At 46.4% G+C, this 22,357-nt stretch overlaps 1 protein-coding gene across 3 annotated transcripts in view; it reads right to left on the reverse strand.

Moving 5' to 3' along the window:
* Positions 1-22,357, reverse strand: part of MDH1B (malate dehydrogenase 1B) — a 45,109-nt gene that overhangs the window by 1,562 nt on the left and 21,190 nt on the right. For 2 of the 3 annotated variants that reach the window (XM_075829874.1, XM_075829873.1), the window contains 4 exons: positions 11,311-11,452; positions 7,410-7,564; positions 5,537-5,676; positions 2,663-2,735 (listed from right to left, as the gene is read on the reverse strand). In XM_075829874.1, coding sequence (XP_075685989.1) covers positions 2,663-2,735; positions 5,537-5,676; positions 7,410-7,564; positions 11,311-11,452 — 510 coding nt within the window. Of the gene's footprint in view, positions 1-2,662; positions 2,736-5,536; positions 5,677-7,390; positions 7,565-11,310; positions 11,453-22,357 lie in introns of those variants that run through there. The other variant, XM_075829876.1, reaches the window with a different exon arrangement.

Consider the following 22,357-nt stretch of genomic DNA (forward strand, 5'->3'; position numbering starts at 1 on the left):
TGTTTAGCTAAAAGCATTCACCAAGAGGGGGTTACATTTTCAATTTGCACAGTACACCACTGGATTGATTATTACACTATTGTAAACATTTTTTAGTATTTCGTCGGTGACAAGTAACAGCTTTTATCTATCTATCTATCTATCTATCTATCTATCTATCTATCTATCTATCTATCTATCTATCTATCTATCTATCTATCTATCTATCAATCTATCAATCTTAGATGTAAACACATACATACACATAAAAAAGGTACAACGTTTCAATCCCACATTGGGACTTTCCCAATGTGGCATTGAAACGTTGCACCTTTTTGATGTCTGTATAAACCACAGTTTTATACTTTGAACTTGGAGTGCTGCAAGATCTTCTTCATGCATCTATATAATCCCTAGGATAGAGATTACATGCTTGGCACCTGGACTTCACATGCTTTTATATATATATATATATACATATATATATATATACCAAAAAGACAAAAGAGCAAGTAACAGCACCAGGACTTCAGCGTTGGGGAGATGTTGGTTTATTCACCACCAGGTGGAAGAATGAGCAACGTTTCGGTTCACACCTGAACCTTTCTCAAGCTCGGTGTGAACCGAAACGTTGCTCATTCTTCCACCTGGTGGTGAATAAACCAACATCTCCCCAACGCTGAAGTCCTGGTGCTGTTACTTGCTCTTTTGTCTTTTTGGTATTCTAATCCAAGGAATTGATTCGTCCTTCCACTGGTAACGTGCACATGGCCTGATGTTCAGTTTGCATTGAGTGCTGTGTTTTCCTCTACTTTATATATATATATATATATATATATATGCACACATATATATACACACACACACACACCTCAACATTGAAATTGCAACACCAAGAAGGAAAAGTTTTGGAATTGTAAGTTAATAATATGCAAATGAGAAAAAAAAGGAAATAAAAATGTTTGAAAAATCTTGATTTATTTAGTATAGAGTACGAGGAATGTTATGCCACTCTGACACACTTGGACATGCAAATCATCAAGATTGGCTGCTGGTAGTTCCTTTTGCAATTGCCAACCAATGTCGTCCCAGATGTGCTCGATGGGAGACACTGCAGGCCATGGTAGCATGTTTAGGCCACCTAGGCTGCTCACAGTAGCACGAGCAAGATGCGGCCTGGCGTTGTACTGTGAAAAACCAGCTTCTGGGACACTTTGTATAAATGGCCGTACCACTGGTTCCATGACTAACTGTATGTACCGCCAAGCTGTTAGTGTACCTGAAATGAAGACTAGAGGGGTCCGGCTACCATACATTATGCCACCCCACACCATAATCCCGGGAGTAGGACCGGTGTATCTTTCACTTGTGAAGGCCTCTTCATGGCGATTCGCATGTGGTCTCCAGACCAATGTTCGGCTACCATTGCGTCCGAGATAAAAGCAGGACTCATCACTGAAGAGGATAGACCTCCATTCCAGCCTCCATTGCCGTCCTGCTTTGCACCATAATAGCCTTTGAGAGCAGTTGCATGTGGTCAATGGAACACCTGTAGCTGGACGTCTGACTGATGGTTTGTGTCCACTGGTTGCCGTCCTAGGCTTGGGATGTGACTTCTAATTCCACTTGCAGTACAGAATGGATCACTACGTGCCATTCTTCCAATCAGACAATCTGTCCGTGTAAAGGTTCGCCTCCGCACACCTCTTGCGGTCATTCCCGTTCGTTGTTGTTCTCCCAACCTCCGGGACACGCAACGTTGAAGTGCTGACATCTCAGCCTAGGCGCGTAGCGATCTGCCAGAGTGATGAACCAAGGTCTCTCAGTTCAAGGCTTCTGTCCCTCTCAGTTTGTGACAAGTGGAGATAACTGGCATGTTGATGAGCGGGAGGCATCACACAATCATTCCACACCACTTGATCCAATTTTTGAGATTTCTTGTGCCTAAAAAATGTAGCTTTCAATCTGGCTTTTATCCCCCTTCCACATGACACAGATTGGAGCTGGCTGCTTTAAAATTTGATCATTTGTAGATCCTAGCGACTCCTGCTACTTCCTCGATTTGCATAACCTTATGGCTTGTCCTTCTTGGTGTTGGAATTTCAATGTTGAGGAGTATACTGATATATATATATATATATATATTTATTTATTTATTATATATATAAAAAAGTCCACCATCCAGCAGCACGAGTATCAATTATCGATGGGTGCACGCCTCAGGAACCCGATCAAGATTCCCAGATATATATCCAAGAATAGGCAGCACTCCAATTCAAAGTGAAAAAAATGGGTTTTTAATCGCCCTCGTGCAACGTTTTGGCTCTATTGCAGGATCTTGAAAAAGGCTCCAGCACTAGAGCCAAAACGTTGCACGAGGGCGATTAAAAACCCATTTTTTTACTTTGAATTGGAGTCCTGCCTTTTCTTGGATATATATATATATATATATATACACATATATATATATATATAAATATATATATATATATATATATATATATATATATATATATATAGAAGTAAAAAAATGAGCAGCAACTTTTGGAGTTGCTGCTCATTTCTTTACTTCTGTGTATCTGGGACTTGGTCTGTCCCTCAGAGCCTGCACCCACACGCTGCCGGTGCTGCTGGACTTTGTATATTTCTATATATATATATATAACACACACTAAACTATTACCAATCACTTCTTCTTTGAGTTCTTCTGATATAATTTCTCCTTTTTGAGAAATTCCCAAAGCAATATTCTTTTCCTGAAATGCAGAATGCTCAATATTAAAATATAGAACGTTAGGCTTCTTTTTTGTGAATAAATCTAATTAAGTGTTTTAAATACAGTAGGGACCAAAAAAGATCACACATTGCACAAATACTATCAAGACAAGACATTAAGGGCATGCCCAGACGTGGCATATTTCTTCCGCAACTGTCTGCATCAATGCCGCACAGAATCTGCGTTGCAGATTCTGTTGCGGCTCTGCCCAAAATGGGCATTAAATTGATGCGGACTAGCCATTGCGTATTGAGGGGAAGTACTTCCCTTCTCTCTATCAGTGCAGGATAGAGAGAAGGGACAGCACTTTCCCTAGTGAAAGTAAAAGCATTTCATACTTACCGGCCGTTGTCTTGGTGACGCGTCCCTCTTTCGGCATCCAGCCCGACCTCCCTGGATGACGCGGCAGTCCATGTGACCGCTGCAGCCTGTGAGTGGCTGCAGCCGTCACTTAGACTGAAACGTCATCCTGGGAAGCCGGACTGGAGGAAGAAGCAGGGAGTTCTCGGTAAGTATGAACTTCTATTTTTTATACAGGTTGATGTATCTTGTGATCGGTAGTCACTGTTCAGGGTGCTGAAACAGTTACTGCCGATCGCTTAACTCTTTCAGCACCCTGGACAGTGACTATTTACTGACTTCGCCTAGCAACGCTCCCGTAATTATGGGTGCACACACATAGTCACCCGTAATTATGGGTGCACACACGTAGTCACCCGTAATTATGGGTGCAAACACGTAGTCACCCATAATTACGGGAGCCCCATTGACTTCCTCAGTCTGGCTGTAGACCTCGAAATACATAGGTCCAGCCAGAATGAAGAAATGTCATGTTAGTAAAACCAATACGTTCCGCAGCACACATAACATCTACATAACATCTGCGGACTTCATTGCGGAATTTTGAATCCTATGAATTTTGAAGCCTATGCTCTGCAGCGGAATTGTCCGCAACGTGTAAACGAACCCTACTAAAAAGCTGTGGAAGGCAATGGAGAAACGGGTCCGCTGCGGAGTGTTCGCAGCGGAATTCCAGAGCAATTCCGCCACGTCTGCCCATGCCCTAAAGGTTGTTTCAATTTAAATGTGAGTAGTCTTAATGACTGACAAAATATAATCATGAAGATCAGATAACTCACTGCACCTCTGTATCCCACCTAGATAAATAAAGGTTGCAGATGGTGGATGGATAAGGTAGTTGTGATTTGTATTCCTTGAAGAGTTTAGAATTTTGCATGGTCTCTGAAGTAGCAGTTATCAGCTAAACTTTGGTTTCATTGTGGATTTACCTTAAATTTTCTTTTTAAAGTACTAATGATTATATTTTGTTTAATATGATAACTAAAGAAAGTATTATCAAAGTCTCCGAAAAATTTCATTTTCCATCTGCACAATTCTTAAATAGCCAGATCGCATTAGGTAAAAAGGGAGAAATCCACAGCACCGAAAAGTTACACAATAAAAGATTTTACCGCTCAGACGGTTCTTCACAGCAGTCCAAATTTGTCTTCAGAGGATAGCACTTCCCCCAGCATGTATGAGGTAGACAATCGATAATCCTAAACATATGCACTCGATTCTCCTGGGTCCTGTGGTTCTACAGAAAAAGGTCTCGTTTTCCAGACTTATAGGCATTCACAGAACGCTCGTTCCCGATAATTGCCCTGTGTAAACAGGGCAGCGATCAGCAGATCAACGAGCAAACGCCCTTTTAGGCTATGTTCACACAGAGTTTTTTGACGCGGCAACCGCGGTGCACAACTCGTCAAAAAAGGCCTGAAAATGTCTCCCATTGATTTCAATGGGAGGCGGGGGGCGGTTTTCTCCCACGAGCGGTAAAACCGCCTCGCGGGAGAAAGAAAGGACATGCCCTACCTTTGGCCGTTTACGCCTCTGACCTCCCATTGACTTCAATGAGGCAGAAATTCCGCCTGCAAAAAACTCTTGTGTGAACATAGCCTTAATCAGCTGATTGTATTGTTTTAAATGCTCAAAATATTAAAGATGTGCTGCTAACAACGTACTGTGTAAACAGGGAGACGTGCTGCCGACACAATAGAAATATATGGGGCTAAGCGATCGGGGTAACGAGCGCTCGTCCCCATACATAGGTCCCTGTGAAAGGAGCTGATCAACTAGCTGTCTTGTTGATCAGTGCTCGTTGCAACGGCCAAAATTGGCGGGTGTAAAAGTACCTTAATTTTCCGATGTTTGCCACAGAATTGAAACATGTACCTTGAAGATGTCAACAAAGTATAGTGCAACACTGTGGGACAAATTTCTCTCCACACTTTTTTTTTCCATACTCAAAAGATATAACAAAGATTGAAGCATATCAAATATAAAAGCAGGCGACACACCAAAATCTGCTGCCCGACCCTGGGTTTCGCCCTTCCTGGCTTCTTTAGCGCAGAGTGAAATTTATCCCACAGTGTTGTACTATACTTAGTTTACATCTTCAAGGTATGTGCTACATACATTTCTCTGTAAAACCACAGAACCAAGGAGAATCAAGTGTATTTGGGATTATTGATTTTCTACCGCATACATGATGAGGTAAGTGCTAGCCTCTGAAGACAAATTTGGACAGCTGTTCAGAACCGTCTAAGCAGTAAAAACTGTCTTATTATTATTGAACTCTCATCTCCACGATTGATCACGTAAATCCTAAACAAGAAAAGAGCTAAGGGTTCATAAACTTTAATGTAGTTATATAATTATAACTATAAAGCACTTTGCATTATTATTTATACATTTCAATTTTAATTATGATTCTTTTACCTTAATCAGCTGAGATGCTGCTTGTAACAGTGTCTCTTTGGCATCATCCTGAATTACTAAGTGCGTGCATACCTGCCAATTTCCATTCTGGAATTGAACTGGCAGGGAGTAAACAATATCATCTGGAAGATTAAAAAAGCCTAAAAGTAATAGAATAAAAAATGAATCTAAAATAAGAAATAAAGCAACTTTGGAATATCCTATTTTTATTTTTTTTGTCTACAGCTCTTATACAATGCTATGTGTCTCCATGGTTTCTGACTACAAACAAACCCTGTGTAGTCTGATTAGTGAAGTGATATTCCCTTCCCTTAGTTAAAGAGGCTATATGAGAATAGAAAAGAAGTGTGTACATTACTCCAGAAACGGCATTAGTCTTGTTCATTGGTTGTGGCCTATATTGCAGGTCAGCCCCATTTAAGGGCAAGGATAAAAGTTTGCAAAAAAAAACCTCGAATACAGGATTTTACAACTACTAGTTTCCTTTCTTGACTACCTGTTCTGTCAAGCCTGCTAACATGACATCTGCCTAAACTGGCGTTGATGCTCAATATTGTTATACTTGTCTTTACAATAATGCTTTTTTTCTGTAAAGTTAATAAAACTGTTGTTTGAAAGAAAAAAGTTTGCTAACAAATTGGCAAAACAATTGGATTATGTATCTACTAGATTATTTATCAGACAAAAAAAAAAGCAAACATATAAAAAGGTCATTTGAATTGGAGATGAATCAGTGGTCATTGGGGTTTTAGCAGCTGGCCCCCATGGTGAAAAGCTCTCTTTTGAGGAGGGGTTGTCCTATGGGTACAACCACTTTAATGATTCAGGACACTAGAACTACAGGAAAAGTCATTACTACACTTTTCAAACCATCAGAGTAAACTTCTGGAATGGTGATGCCTTTTCACTCCTGGTATCAAATAAGACTCACAACTTACAAAACATACCCAATCACACAGTTTAAGCATTTATTAAAAAAGTACTCCAGTATTTTTTTCTTCCCCCCCCCCCCCCCCCCACACACACACAGTTTGTGTGGTCACATGTAGTCTAATGTTGTGTATTAACTTATCTGGTGTTTTCATGGGCAGCTGTTCCGTTTCGGGGAGCTGTTCCGATCCGGGCCGCTGCTGCCTCGCGTGACCTTCACTCTAATTCTCTGAAACCTACAGAGTCTGCTGTATAGACCGGAAGACAGAATCTCAATGCAAGCCTACGAGGGCCTCAATGTAAGTCTCGTAGACTTGTATTGAGAAACTGACTTCCGGTTTCTACAGCAGGATTGTACTGTAGGATTCAGGGAGTCAAAGTGAAGATTACATGACCCAGTGGCGGCTGGGAATGGAGAGACTACCCGTGAAATGCAGCACCAGGTAAGTAGATACACAACAATAAAATATGTCAGCACATATTAAAATGGGCGGAGGAGGGGGGCATAGGTAAAAAAATAAATAAAAAGACACAGGTCCATCAAGTTCAACGTTTCTCAATCAATTACACTTCTTTGATTGCTGGATTAGTTATAACCCTCAATGCCATTTGTCAGTAAATAATCATCTAACCCTTTAAGTGCTGACATAGAATCTGCCATTACTACCTCTTGGGGGGGGGGGGGCATTCCATAGCTTGACTACTCTAACTGTAAAGAATCCTTTTCTATATTGATGTATGAAGCACCTTTTTTCCACACACACTGAATGTTCCCTGTTCCTATGCAAACTCCTTGGAAATAATAAATCTTGTGCTAGTTCTCTGTATTGCCAACACATATACTTGTTGTTAAGGTGAACAAGCCCATATAAGTATAAATTGTACATAGGTCAATGTGCAGAATATCACATTCCAGCCTTGTACCGTATGTCTCTATTTTCACCTTCATTGAGGACACCAAGTGAAACAATTTCTCCAGTGTCTGAATCTTTTTGCCAATACGACAAGGCATTGGCAATGGAGTGAGCAGCTGAAAGACCAAAGCGATGATCCTTTCGGTTTTTCCACTCTGTGACAAAGTCATTCTTTAACCATATTCTGCAAGCAAATTAGACTGACATTACTACAAAAATCTGCACATATATATATATATATATAAAAGCATGTATGTATGTATAAATTTCAGCATAATTAATGTTATTTTGTAATAATCTGTACTTTTATGGACGTCACAATAACAATTTCTGTTTATTTTGTATATTATTTCAGGACGAAAATGAGAAAAGGGTGTTTTTTTTAACTTTTAATATATAAACATACATGGAAACAGCCAGAAGAAGAACAGCCGACCATTGGACTTAAGACAGGTAATGTATCTTCACACTATTCGAGCAAGGATATATTTATGACAATGTGTGGCTTGGATGGTGTTTTTATTTCCTCACAAACTGATGATAAAAAGTCACTTTGCTATTGACTGGAATTGCTGCTAAAAATTACTGTTGATTAGTAATTTATTTAGATGCTAATAAAAATGTGAGAACCAATATGGCTGCACTTCCTGTTATCACTTTTGAAAAAAAAAAAATCGGCTGCCGCAACAAAGCAGAGGGACGCCAACAGCTCTGTAAGTAAATGTAACATAATGATCAAGTTGTGCCTCCTGCTCTAACATCTGATTTACTAATATAGGACTAATTTTACATTTTGAGTGTAAAGGCTCTTCAATGATTCATGATACAATATCTTTGGCCTACATGACAGGGCAATATCTTGGTGATGTACATAAAGTTAACCCAAGACATGTTATATTTAAAAGGGAACCTGTCGGCAGTTTTGACGCCTCAAAACTGCTGACAGAGTAATAAAGGAGAGGGAATTCCAAACACGACTGTGTTTCGGTCATGCATGTAGCATGACCGAGGAAATTATGTAATTTTCCCAGATCACAAGTGCCTCTAAGGCGGGACTTGATGTGCAAGCGCTCAGGATCAGCATTAGGGGGGACAAACTGGCCAATTGCCCAGGTCCCCCATCCTCTTGGGGCCCCCTGCCTGCGGCTGCTACGGGGCACGCACCGCCCGGCCCATAACATTTATGTGCCATGCAGCACGGGCCCCCTCATGCCCGGTGGCGTCGCTACCACCGGAGGGGGCCCCGGTGCTAGCGACAGCCATATTCACTTGTATGTTTATCCTCAGGACGCAGATACAAATGAATATTATAGACTGCAGGCCATGTTAGGCCTGCAGCCTATAAGGCGCTGGGAAGAATCGCTGCGCAGGCCAGCATTAGATCGTCACTGCATTACGCCGGTCAGCGCATGCGTCCCGCCTGGAGGCTTTATATCGCTCCGTCCGTCGCGGAAACTGGGTGCTGTTTGACAATATATACAAGGGGGTGTACTGTGTGATACTAAATACAAGGGGGGGAGCGCTGTGTGACACTAAATACAAGGGTGGGGGAGGAGCGCTGTGTGACACTATATACAATGTGGGGGAGCTCTGTGTGACATATACAATGTGGGGGAGGGAAACGCTGTGTGACACTATATACAATGGGGGAGGGCTGTGTGACACTACACACAATGGGGGAGCGCTGTGTGGCACTATATAAAAGAGGGGAGCGCTGTGTGGCACTATATACAAGGGGGAGCGCTGTCTGGCACTATATACAAGGGGGAGCTCTGTCTGGCACTATATACAAGGGGGAGGAGCGCTGTGTGACATTATATACAAGAGAGGGAGGAGCTCCGGGTGACACTGCATACAAGGGGGAGGTGCGCTGTGTGGCACTATATACAAGGGAGGAGGTGGAGCGCTGTGTGATACTATATACAAAGGGGAGGTGTGCTGTGTGACACCATATACAAGGGGTGGCGCTGTGTAGCACTATATACAAGGGGGGAGGAGCGACGTGTGGCACTGTATACAAAGGGGGAGCGCTGCGTGGCACTATATACAAGGGGGAAACGCTGTGTGATACTATATACAAGGGTGGAGGTGCGATGAATGGCACTATATACAAGGGGGAGCGCTGTATGGCACTATATACAAGGGGGGAGCACTGTGTGGCACTATATACAAGGGGGGCACTGTGTAGCACTATATACAAGGGGGATGAGCAATGTGTGGCACTATATACAAGGGGGTGGAGCGCTGTGTGGCACTATATATAAGGGGGCATGAGTACTGTGTGACACTATGTACAATGGGGGAGCGCTTTGTGGCACTATATACAAGGGGGAGGAGCGCTGTATGGCACTATATACAAGGGGGAGCGCTGTGTGACCCTATATATAAGGGGTAGCGCTATGTGACACTATATACAAGGGGGGTGGAACGCTGCGTGACACTATATACAAGGGGGGAGGAGCGCTGTGTGACACTATATACAAGGGGGGAGGAGCGCTGTGTGGCACTATATACAAGGGGGGGAGCGCTGTGTGATACTATATACAAGGGGGAGGAGCACTGTGTGACACTATACAAGGGGGGAGAAGCCCTGTGTAGCACTCTATACAAGGGGGAGGAGCGCTGTGAGACTATATACAAGGGGGAAGAGAACTGTGTGACACTATATACAAGGGGGGAGGAGCGCTGTATGACACTATATACAAGGGGGGAGTGCTGTGTGGCACTATATACAAGAGGGAGGATCGCGGTGTGACATTATATACAAGAGAGGGAGGAGCTCCGGGTGACACTGCATACTCATCTCCTTGAGCAGTTCCCTACAGGAAGGAAGGGGGGTGCCATCTCTGGGGGGTGGCTAAGTACAAGGGAGCTGTGTAGCATTACTTACAGGGGGCTGTGTGGCATTACCTACAGGGGGGCTGTGTGGCATTACCTACAGGGGGGCTGTGTGGCACTGCCTTCAGGTAGACAATATAACAGTGAAGTAAAGGCTTCTCCTGGATAGGAATCACCGGCCACAGTGCTGGGGAAGTCCCTGACGTCACTGTCCGCATATGGATAGTGAAGTCAGGGACTTCTCCTGGAGCGGAATCACCGGCCACAGCATCGGGGATTCCGCTTCAGGAGTAGGGGACCGCTCCAGGAGAAGTCCCTGACGTCACTGTCCATATGTGGACAGTGAAGTCAGAGACACCACCTGCCGTGTAATCGCCGGCTACAGCTTCGGCCGAAGCTGTGACCGGGGATTAGGGATTCAGCTCCTACAGGGAGCAACAAAATACCGTCCTCCTCCTCACATGCACTTCGAACGGTGAGAAGGTGAAGAGAGCGAGCGGCAGAATGCACGGCCGTCACTCGGATCACATCCGAGTGACAGCCGTGCTTTACACGGCCTCAAAGACTTCTATAGGAGCCGTGAGGCTGGGAGAACAGACCAAAATAGGGCATGTGCCATTTTTTGACAGACAGGTTCACCGGGCGGTCAAAAAATCAGCCGTGTGAATAGCCCCATTTGGGGTCTATTGTTCCTACTGCGGCCGTGTGACAGCCGTTCAAAGGACGGCCGTCACATGGCCGAGAATCCCTGTCGAGTGAATGGGGCCTAACACCACAGATAACACACAGTGATAACTCTGAATACAGATAATGCAATAGATGCATACACCGAAATATATACACATACAGATACATATATAGGCACTTAGACACACAAATACACACACACAAAGACACACATACTGGAACTTATACACACAAACACAGAGACACACAGACAAATAAAGGCACAAACAACAGACAGACTGAGCACTCACATCTCCTTCCTCACAGGCTCCTTGCAGGTCGGGCTGTGGACGGAACGAACTGTACCTCGGACACCACGTCCTTGCCAAATATATATATGATTATAAATGTAAAACTCGAACATACCTGTCATGTATCATGGAAAGTAGTGGTCTAGAAAAACTTGATGGACCCCAAATTGAGCTTTCATATTTGTATATTTTTGCCACATGAAGATCAAGGTGGTTAATGCCACTAATGTTGCCCCAAACGATCACATCTTTGATGACTGTAAAAAAGGTATGAAAAAACATTTGTGACTTAAGATAGATCAAGTCTCTAATATTTATCATCATACAGGAGCACAGAAGAAAATCATACTAACTGAAAACTCAGTACAAAGAAGTTAGCCACTTGGTAATGCATTGCTAAAAATGTTATTATCCAAGAATACATGGCACAAGCTAAAAATTACTAGATACATTCTTGTGATATTGACGTCTCTGCGTTTATTTATTCAACTAAGCATACGACAAACCAAACGGTCACTGCTACGACGTATGTGTCTTTTCTGTACTGTACAGCAGCACCATATAATCTCAGCTATTCTACTCATTAGACCTTTATGTTGCTCATTGAACATCCAAATATATTGTAACGGCCACGGTCGCGGACCGCCGCCTCCCCTTACCTGCTGACGGCCGCGACCTCAGACCCCTCTCATCCTGCTGACGTCTCCCTCCCCGGAGATGCCAGCACATGCGTTCGTCCTGCCCTGCAGTGACCACTAGGGTGCACGCGCAAGCTCATTCCCGGCCTTAAAGGGCCAGCACGTGCACATGTAAAGAATGAACTAATTATCCCCAGATCACCCTGAACTGTAAAGACTTGCGCTTTCACTTCTTGCCTCAGTGATGTTTGTATTCCAATGTTAGACGTGCAAACGGTCCCTTAGTCGTATCCTGTTCCCAGTGTTCCCGTGCCCTGCTACCTGTATCCTGTATCCCATGCTGTATTTGTTCCTGTGCCCTCTCTAGTGTTGAAGTCGTGTTGTGCCGCCTGCTACCGTACACCACGTCTGGTTTCATCTGCTACGCCTGGTACCTTCTGCCACATTTTGCATCACCTGTCAAAGTACCATCTGTGCCTAGCCGCTGCTACTGTCTGGACTATTGCAGGTACCCATGTGCTTGGACTTTGTATAGACTTGGTACACTGTTGTTTGGTCAGCTGCTACTCCGCTACGGTGGTGCGGCCTAGTTGGGTCCACGTACCCACGGATTGTGACAGTTATCCACGCTTATGGAGAGGTAATAAAACACAGTATATGTTGCAAGCCCTGTAACTGTGCAACCTTAAAGAGCACCTGTCACTACCTCCTACAAAGTGAGTTACTATACTCACGATATTGCCGCTGGGTCTGCGAGTCTAGCGGTCTTTGCGGTGTAGTTCTGTGTCCCATCATTACCAAGATCTTCTCCCCTCTTTATTTCTAAAACAATATGTAAATTAACCGCTGGCTAGTCAAGTAGGTGGAGCTATCAGTGCCTGTGATGCTGACCTATCAGCGTGAGGCTGTTTCCATCACACGTTCCTACCAGATCATCCCAGGAGTGTCGGAGGCTGCGGCAGAGGACAGTGGGAGGTCAGTGTCACAGGCTCTCTGATAGATCCGCCAACTGAGAATCTCTGACGGCCAAACCCACTTGGCTAGCCAGCAGTTCATTTACACAATGTTATAGAAATAAAGAGGGGAGAATATATCGGAAACACATATACTAAATATATTTAGTAACTCTGCCATCTCTTAGCAAGATAGTAAGCATGCATATACAGTATGTAGTTAGTGTTCACGCTTGTATGTAATCAGGGCCGCCATCAGGAATTTCAGGGCCCCATACAGCTACATTTTCTGGGCCCCCCTACCGTGGCACCGCCTGTTAACGGTACTCCGTCCAGCACTATATTATGCTACCCAGGGCCGCCATCAGGGGAGTATTAGGGGTACTGATGTGAGGGGCCCGGCCAAACCTAATTGAAAGGGGGGCCCGGCAACTGCCGCGACTTGCCTTTGGTAGAAAAAAAACAGGCCCCTGCAATGGGGCTCGTTTTTTTCACCAAAAGAATGTCGTGAGCTGCGGGGCCCCCCCTCTCGTCATGGGGGCCGTCAAACACGCCCGCGTGACCGATCGCGCGCACCCGCAAACTCCCGCGCGTGCGCACTCGCGAGCGTCCGCGCACCCGCGACCGTACGCACCCGCAAAACCCCGCGCATGCGTCCACGAGCGAGCACCAGTGACCGCACGTACCCGCGACCGCCCGCCCGCGCACCGGCGACCGCCTGGAACCGCGCACCGAATTTTGAGGCAGATTTTGACCTGCCCACACTATCTTGCTGCGTTTTTTACCCGCGTCGATTGAGGACAGCAGACAAAAAACCTCGATGGCAGGTCAGAGGCGGAACCGCGGCAAGAAAGGATGTGCTGCTTTTCCTTTTTTCCGCGACTGGCTCCCATTGATTTCAGATTAAATCAATGGGAGGCGGTTTTGGAAGTTGTTTGGTGCTGATTCTGACGCAGTGTCCGAGTCAATATCAAGGCCCAAAAACTCTGTGAACTGGGCCTTATTGTTAGGGCTTATTCAGACGAACGTGTAATACATCCGTGCAACGCGTGTGATTTTCACGCGCCTCGCACGGAACCTATGTTACTCTATGGGGCCGTTCAGACTGTCAGTGATTTTCACGTAGCGTGTGTCCGTGTGTCCGCTGCGTAAAACTCACGACATGTCCTATATTTGTGCATTGTTCGCGCATCATGCACCCATTGAAGTCAATGGGTGCGTGAAAATCACGCGCAGCACTTCCGCAGCAGTATAAACTATGAATGAAAACAGAAAAGCACCACGTGCTTTTCTGTTTACAAACATACAGAATGTCATAATGATGGCGGCTGCGCGAAACTCACGCAGCCGCGCATCATACACTGCTGCCACATGGAGCTGTTATGGACCTTTTGCATGCGCAAAATGCCACGTTTTTTGCGCGCGCAAAAAGCACACGCTTGTGTAAATCCGGCCTTAGAGTAGGAACACACTAGGCATGAACACTGCGGATTTTATGCAACACATTTTATTGTGGAAAAATCCGCAGCGTATTACAGTCGCAGCAGAGTGGATGGGATTTAAACAAATGTCATCCACACGCTGCAAAAAAAATTTGACCTGCAGTGTGGCTTTTTAAGCCGCAGCATGTCTATTTATGCTGTGGGATCGCTGCTCCTCTGTTGCGGAAATGCTGCGGTTCTGCCGCAAAAATCACAAATGAGAAAAAAAAAAGGTACTTTTTTAAATTGATAAAAAAGTTTAGACTTACCCCGGCCGTAGTCCTGGTGACGCGATCCTCTATTCTTAGCGCAGCCCGGCCTCCTGTCATGACGTTTCATCCCATGTGACTGCTGCAGTGGTCACATGGTCTATAGCGTCATCCCAGGAGGCGGGGCTACGTTCAGAAGAGAGAGATGCGTCACCTAAAATACGGCCGGGGCAAGTCTAAACTTTTTTTTCCCTGCAGGATTCCCACAGCGGACATGCCTCACGAAACCTGCGCCACTATTTGGTGCGGTTTTGCTGGCAGAATTCCCTGCGGCTACCGGGGCGGATAAGCTGTGGCGTTTTACTCAGCATATCCGCCTAGTGTGTTCCTACCCTTATGATATCGCTCCTGGAGCTGCTGCCTGTCTCTAAATAGGCAGTTGGTCCAGTAGAATTTGGAATTATTTTTTTTTTGTGAACCAGCTTCAAAAAAGACAAAACTTTTGTGTTAGGGCCTGTTCACATCACCGTTCGCTTCCGTTCCGGGGTTCCGTCTGAGGTTTCCGTCGGGTGAACCCCGCAACGGAAAGTGAAAGTGACAGCACAGCTTCTGTTTCAGTCACCATTGATCTCAATGGTGACGGAAACATCGCTAATGGTTTCCGTTCGTCACCATTCCGGCTGGTTTTCGGACGGAATCAATAGCGTAGTCGACTGCGCTAATGGTGACGGAAACGGAAGCTGTGCTGTCACTTTCACTTTCCGTTGCGGGGTTCACCCGACGGAATCCTCAGACGAAACCCCGGAACGGAAGCGAACGGTGATGTGAACAGGCCCTAACACAAAAGTTTTGTCTTTTTTTAAGCTGGTTCACAAAAAAAAAAGTACCTTTTTTTTTTTCTCATATTGTGATTTTTGCGGCAGAACTGCAGCATTTCCGCAACAGAGGAGCAGCGATTCCACAGAATAAATTGACAAGCTGCGGCTTAAAAAGCCACACTGCAGGTAAAAACAATTTTGCAGCGTGTGGATGAGATTTGTACAAATCTCATCCACTGTGCTGAGACTGTAATACGCTGCGGATTTTCCGCAATAAAATGTGTTGCATAAAATCCGCAGTGTTCCTACCCTAAGGCCGGATTTACACAAGCGCGTGTTTTTTGCGCGCGCAAAAAACGTGGCATTTTGCGCATGTAAAAGGTCAATAACAGCTCCGTGTGGCAGCAGCGTTTGATGCGTGGCTGTGTGATTTTCGCGCAGCCGCCATCATTATGACACTCTGTTTGTATGTTTGTAGCACGTGGTGCTTTTCTGTTTTCATTCATAGTTTATTCTGCTGCGGAAGTGCTGGGCGTGATTTTCACGCACCCATTGACTTCATTGGGTGCGTGATGCGCAAAGAATGCACAAATATAGGACATGTCGTGAGTTTTACGCAGCGGACACACGCTGCGTGAAAATCACTGACAGTCTGAACGGCCCCATAGAGTAACATAGGTCCGTGCGAGGCGCGTGAAAATCACACGCGTTGCACGGATGTATTACACGTTCGTCTGAATAAGCCCTAACAATAAGGCCCAGTTCACAGAGTTTTTGGGCCTTGATATTGACTCGGACACTGCGTCAGAATCAGCACCAAACAACTTCCAAAACCACCTCCCATTGATTTAATCTGAAATCAATGGGAGCCAGTCGCGGAAAAAAGAAAAAGCAGCACGTCCTTTTTTGCTGCGGTTCTGCCTCTGACCTCCAATCGAAATCAATGGGAGGCAGAAAATGCATTTTTCGCTGCATTTTTTGTCTACTGTCCTCAATTGTCGCGGGCAAAAAACGCAGTAAAAAAACACGGCAAGATAGTGCGGGCAGGTCAAAATCTGCCTCAAAGTTCTTTAAGGAATTTTGAGTCAGATTTTATTTTGCCTGCAAAATACTCTGTGTGAACAGGGCCATACATAAACAGCACTTTGAGATACTTTACTCACTGGTGCTTTTCTGTTTTCATTCATAGTTTATACTGCTGCGGAAGTGCTGCGCGTGATTTTCACGCACCCATTGACTTCAATGGGTGCGTGATGCGCAAACAATGCACAAATATAGGACATGTCGTGAGTTTTACGCAGCGGACACACGGACACACGCTGCGTGAAAATCACTGACAGACTGAACGGCCCCATAGAGTAACATAGGTCCGTGCGAGGCGCGTGAAAATCACACGCGTTGCACGGATGTATTACACGTTCGTCTGAATAAGCCCTAACAATAAGGCCCAGTTCACAGAGTTTTTGGGCCTTGAGATTGACTCGCAGACAAAGAATGGACAGAGGCAGCACTTCCAAAAAGAGCAAGAGCTATTTATTCACCCATGCGACGTTTCAGTTCAACTGGACTTTTTTCAAGCATGCTTGAAAAAACCGTCGCATAGGTGAATAAATAGCTCTTGCTCTTTTTGGAAGTGCTGCCTCTGTCCATTCTTTGTCTGCTTGATATCCAGGACCGCGGACCAGGTCTATTTGAGGCGTGCACCCACTTGCAGTCCAGTGCTGTGGAATCTTTTCGTTTTTTGATATTGACTCGGACACTGCGTCAGAATCAGCACCAAACAACTTCCAAAACCGCCTCCCATTGATTTAATCTGAAATTAATGGGAGCCAGTCGCGGAAAAAAGAAAAAGCAGCACGTCCTTTCTTGCCGCGGTTCCGCCTCTGACCTCCCATCGAAATCAATGGGAGGCAGAAAATGCATTTTTCGCTGCATTTTTTGTCTACTGTCCTCAATCGCCGCGGGCAAAAAACGCAGCAAAAAAACACGGCAAGATAGTGCGGGCAGGTCAAAATCTGCCTCAAAATTCTTTAAGGAATTTTGAGTCAGATTTTTTTTGGCCTGCAAAATACTCTGTGTGAACAGGGCCATACATAAACAGCACTTTGAGATACTTTACTCACTGTGTCAGAAGAACTGCTGACTCCCACTCCAGTCCTCGTCAGGCGATGTCTTCCAGGCGATGTCTTCGGTCCAGACGTCCAGTCCTTCACCTCCAGCCAGGCTCCAGGTAAGTTGTGTCCATGTGTGCTTCGTTCGCGGGTGCGCGCGGGCGATCGTGGATGCGCGCTCGCGGACGCTCGCGAGTGCGCACGCGCAGGAGTTTCCTTGTGCGCGCGGGAGTTGCCTTGTTCGCGCGATCGGTCGCGTGCGCGGGGGGGGCCGCAGCTCAGGACATTCTTTTGGTGAAAAAAACAGGCCCCATTGCAGGGGCTCGTTTTTTCCTACCAAAGGCAAGTCGCGGCAGTTGCCGGGCCCCCCTTTCAATTAGGTTTGGCCGGGCCCCTCACACCAGTACCCCTAATACCCCCCTGATGGTGGCCCTGTATGTAATGAGTGTAGTGAGTGAAAATATGTGTGTGTGCAGTTCTCTAGGGAAGCATGATGGAGGAGTCACACGTAGCAGATTTAGTTGCAGAAATTTCTGCGACTGAAAATTTGTCCCATTCATGCGAATGGGGTTGTCTCTGCAACAGATGTATGCATTTCTGCAAGTTCCATACGGATAAATGGATCAGATATTATGTCGCAGGAATTTATGCAAAAAAAAAAATCTAGCACGAGTAAATGCATCTTAATAGTTCTTGCTGCTCTATATAAATGCTTGCATACAAATGCTCACAGAAATCAGTCAAAGAAAAAAAGTCAAACCTTATTGTAACATCATCATTAGAGATGAGCGAACCGGGACAACCGAACCCGGTTTCGGTCCGAACATCGGGAAAAGTTCGGTTCGCAGCGAATCCGAACTTCACCGGGTTCGGCCGAACCCGTTTTGACCGAACCCGGCTACATTTTGGCGCCTGCCAGATGTAAAATGGAGGATTTCACAATATCACCTGACATCAGGCTACCCCATAATGAATTGCAAACGGCTCTCCCAGCCAATATCGGGAGGCAGCATAGGGGCGGGCTCAAGCCTGCAATAAAAGTCTATGCACGGAGCTCAGCGGCCATTTTACAGACAGGAGCTGTAGGGATAGCATCTCTGTACAGTTAGGGAAAGCTTTAGGAATCTAAAAGCCAGGAATCCAGCAATCGAAGGGGCTCATCCACTACAGCGGGAGTCTACTCTCAACATCCAAATTGCAATACAAATTCTCCATTTGCCAAGCCAGTGTGTGCATAAGCTTTTAGAAGGGGCTCATCCCCGTTGCATGGGTTAACCTAACAATCTAACTTGCAATACAGGCAGCCTTTGTAGTACTACAACGCCCAGCATTCCCTGAGTGCACAGTGGCTGATAGAAATTCTCATTCATTGCCATTTGCCAAGCCAGTGTGTGAATAAGCTTTTAGAAGGGGCTCATCCCCGTTAACATAACAATCCAACTTGCAATACAGGCAGCCTTTGTAGTACTACAACGCCCAGCATTCCCTGAGTGCACCGCGGCGTGGCTGATAGAAATTCTCATTCATTGCCATTTGCCAAGCCAGTGTGTGAATAAGCTTTTAGAAGGGGCTCATCCCCGTTGCATCCAACTTGCAATACAGGCAGCTGAGGCAGCCTTTGTAGTACTACAACGCCCAGGGCCAGAATTCTCAGAGTCAGTGCACAGTGGCTGATAGAAATTCTCATTCATTGCAATTTGCCAAGCCAGTGTGTGAATACGCTTTTAGAAGGGGCTCATCCCCGTTGCATTCAACTTGCAATACAGGCAGCTGAGGCAGCCTTTGTAGTACTACAACGCCCAGTGCCAGCATTCCCTGAGTCAGTGCACAGTGGCTAATAGAAATTCTCATTCATTGCCATTTGCCAAGCCAGTGTGTGAATAAGCTTTTAGAAGGGGCTCATCCCCGGGGTTTTGATTCAACTTGCTGCACTCCAGCAGTGAAATGTCTGGTAAAAAAAGGTTGTGAAAGGACGGGGTAGAGGAAAAAACACCCATGCCGTGTCCTCTTCCAGTCCAAATGTTGAATCTGTTGGTGCCAGACCCAGTACCAGCATTTGTGGCACAAGACATGTGCCCAGTTCCACTAGTGGCAGCAGCCATGTGCCTGCTGGTAGTAGTAGCAGCAGTATCAGCAAGCCAGACTTGTCCATCTCCTCTGGTGGGCGGGTTACTTTAGACAATACAGCCATTGTGGACTGGTTGGCTGGCTCGCGGTCATCTCAGCAGGAAGACTCTGACGATCTGGCTTCAAGCCAGGTTTCGTTGGATTCCAGATCCTCTACAGTTCCTTGGCACAGTGACAGTAGTAATATGGGTATTTCTAGCGTTTCCATTCCATCATCTATGTCTTCACTCCCCCTTCCTAGCGGGAAGCCATCTTTCCTGAGAGTCCTAAGAGACATCTCCTTGGGTGTGAAGGAAGATACTGAACAACATAGTGATGATGATTTGTTTTCCGCGAGTCAGCCAAAGGAGTGTGTTGCGGCGGTGGTGGAAGCGGTGTCTGAGACGCATAGCTGTGGTAGTGGGGGTGTTGGTGGTAGCCGTGGTGGCAGACGCAGTAATGAGGGGGGGCATGGAGCCCGCCATGATGTCACATCACATTCACAACACAGTGACACAGTGACAGAAGTCATCCACTTGTCGTGCGGCTTAATTCACACCTGGCTAAGTTGTTGGTCGTGCAGTCGCTGCCGTACCACCTGGTCGACTCCGCCGGCTTCAAGCAATTGATGGCGTGCGCTCAGCCTAGGTGGCGAATGCCTAGCCAACATAACTTCTCCAAAACAGCTGTCCCTGCCTTGCACAAGCACGTGGAGGAAAAGGTGGGCCAGACCTTGCAATTATCCGTGTGCAGCAGGGTACATGCCACCGTCGACACGTGGAGTAGCAACTATGGGCAGGGACAGTACATGTCTTTCACGGCCCACTGGGTCAATATTTTGCAGTCCGATTCACAACCGCAGCAATGCCAGGCATTACCACCTCCACGCTTGTATCTTTCTGGTTCAACTCCGGACACCAGGCGCCTACCATCCTCCTCCTCCTACTCCTCCTCCCCCTCCTTGCCCTCCTCAATGGAGGTCTTCCCGTCCCCGACAGGACACAGCGTATCTTCCACTCCTCCTCCCTCCTCTTTTCATAGGTGCAAGGTGAAGCGCCACAACGCTGTCTTACACCTGCTGAGCCTGGGCGAGAAAAGCCACACAGGGCAGGAGCTGCTGCTGTGCATCAAGGAGGAAATTGCACGCTGGCTGTCTCCTCTGAAACTCACACTGGGCAATGTTGTCTCTGATAACAGGAAGAACGTTGTGGCTGCACTGCGTCTAGGTCACCTGACACACGCTTGCATGGCACATGTCATCAATCTGGTCATAACACGCTTCTTAAAGTCATATGTTGGTTTGAAGGATGTGCTGGCCATGTCCAGGAGGGTTTGCGTTCGCTTTAGACGTTCGTATGCATTTAAGCACGCCCTCCTGGACTTGCAGCGTCAAAACAATCTCCCAGAACACAGCCTGATTTGCGACGTTCCAACACGCTGGAATTCCACCCTGCACATGTTGGACCGTCTGTACGAACAGCGGAAAGCTGTGAATGATTTCCTGATGCAGCAGACGGGCAGCGTTTGGAGCCAGTGTAATTTCGAGCTCAGGCACTGGCAGCTGGTTAGAGACGGATGTCGCGTTTTGAAGCCCTTTGAAGAGGCCACACGATTTGTGAGCTGTGACGCTAGCGGAATGAATGATGTTATGCCGCTGATATTCATTATGGAGCAAACGCTCACAGCGATGATTCAGCAAAGGATGGAGCAAGGAACACATTTGGCTATGGATGTTGAGGAGGAGGAGGAGGAGGAAACAGGACCTGAAGAGGAGCTGGATTTGGAGATGGAATCACAGGAAGGGATAGGGGACGAGGCAGCCGCACAACATGACAGTGATGGTGATGACGAGTCTGACGACGACCTTGATGATGGACAACCATGGCAGTATGGGGCGGAGATGGAACCAACCGGGCCCTCTGAAACGCTGGCCAGGATGGCGAGCTGTATGCTTCGTTACTTGCGCGCTGACTGTCGTATTGTTAGCATGAAGCAAAGAGATGAGTACTGGATAGCCACACTTTTAGACCCTCGGTATAAAGCCAGAATGGGGGAGTTTTTTGCGCCTTCCGAGAGGGAGGCAAAATTGGCTTATTATCGAGAGAAGCTATGCAGCCAGCTTGTCACGGCTTTCAAACGGCAAACACCTGCTGCAAGCATGTCTGACCGGGGGGCCACTCTCCGCTCCCCACTGTCTCATCGTTCCACCGCCTCTGGCAGAGCTACCTCTGCAATAGGCGGCAGCAGCGGCAGCAGGAGCAGCAGCCAATTCAGTTTGGAAAATATGATAAGAACTGGCCCAGTTTGCCATGGGTGTACTGTCTTGTCCACCCTCCAGTGTAGCGTCAGAGAGGGTATTCAGCGCGGCAGGGGGCTTCGTCACCCCTAAGCGAACAAGATTGTCCGCCAACAGCTTGGAAAATTTCACGTTTCTGAAAATGAATCAAGCGTGGATCGGTGAGGATTTTAAAACCCCTGTGCCTGATGCCACTGATTAGATCTGACATTGCTGCTGCCGCTGCCACCTGCTACTGCAGCCTGCTACTACGGGATTCTGTCCTGTCCACTCTTTTTTTAATGTGCCGCTGTTGGTGCTGCTACTACTTCTACCACCAATCCACCCCCAGTGCTGTCTGCTACAAGCAGGCCTGCCCCACCACAGGGCTTTGTCCTGTGACTGTCCAGTGTCTTTTAATGTGCTGCTACTACTACTACCACCACCCTTGCTGTCCGTTGGCTACCTCTACTACCACCAATACACCTCCACTGCCATCTGCTACAAGCAGGCCTGAGGCCAGCCCCACCACAGGGCTTTGTCCTGTGGCTGTCCAGTCTGTTTTAATGTG

This window comes from Rhinoderma darwinii, chromosome 6, assembly GCF_050947455.1.
Source record: "Rhinoderma darwinii isolate aRhiDar2 chromosome 6, aRhiDar2.hap1, whole genome shotgun sequence".
In the NCBI taxonomy this organism is placed as follows: Eukaryota; Metazoa; Chordata; class Amphibia; order Anura; family Rhinodermatidae; genus Rhinoderma; species Rhinoderma darwinii.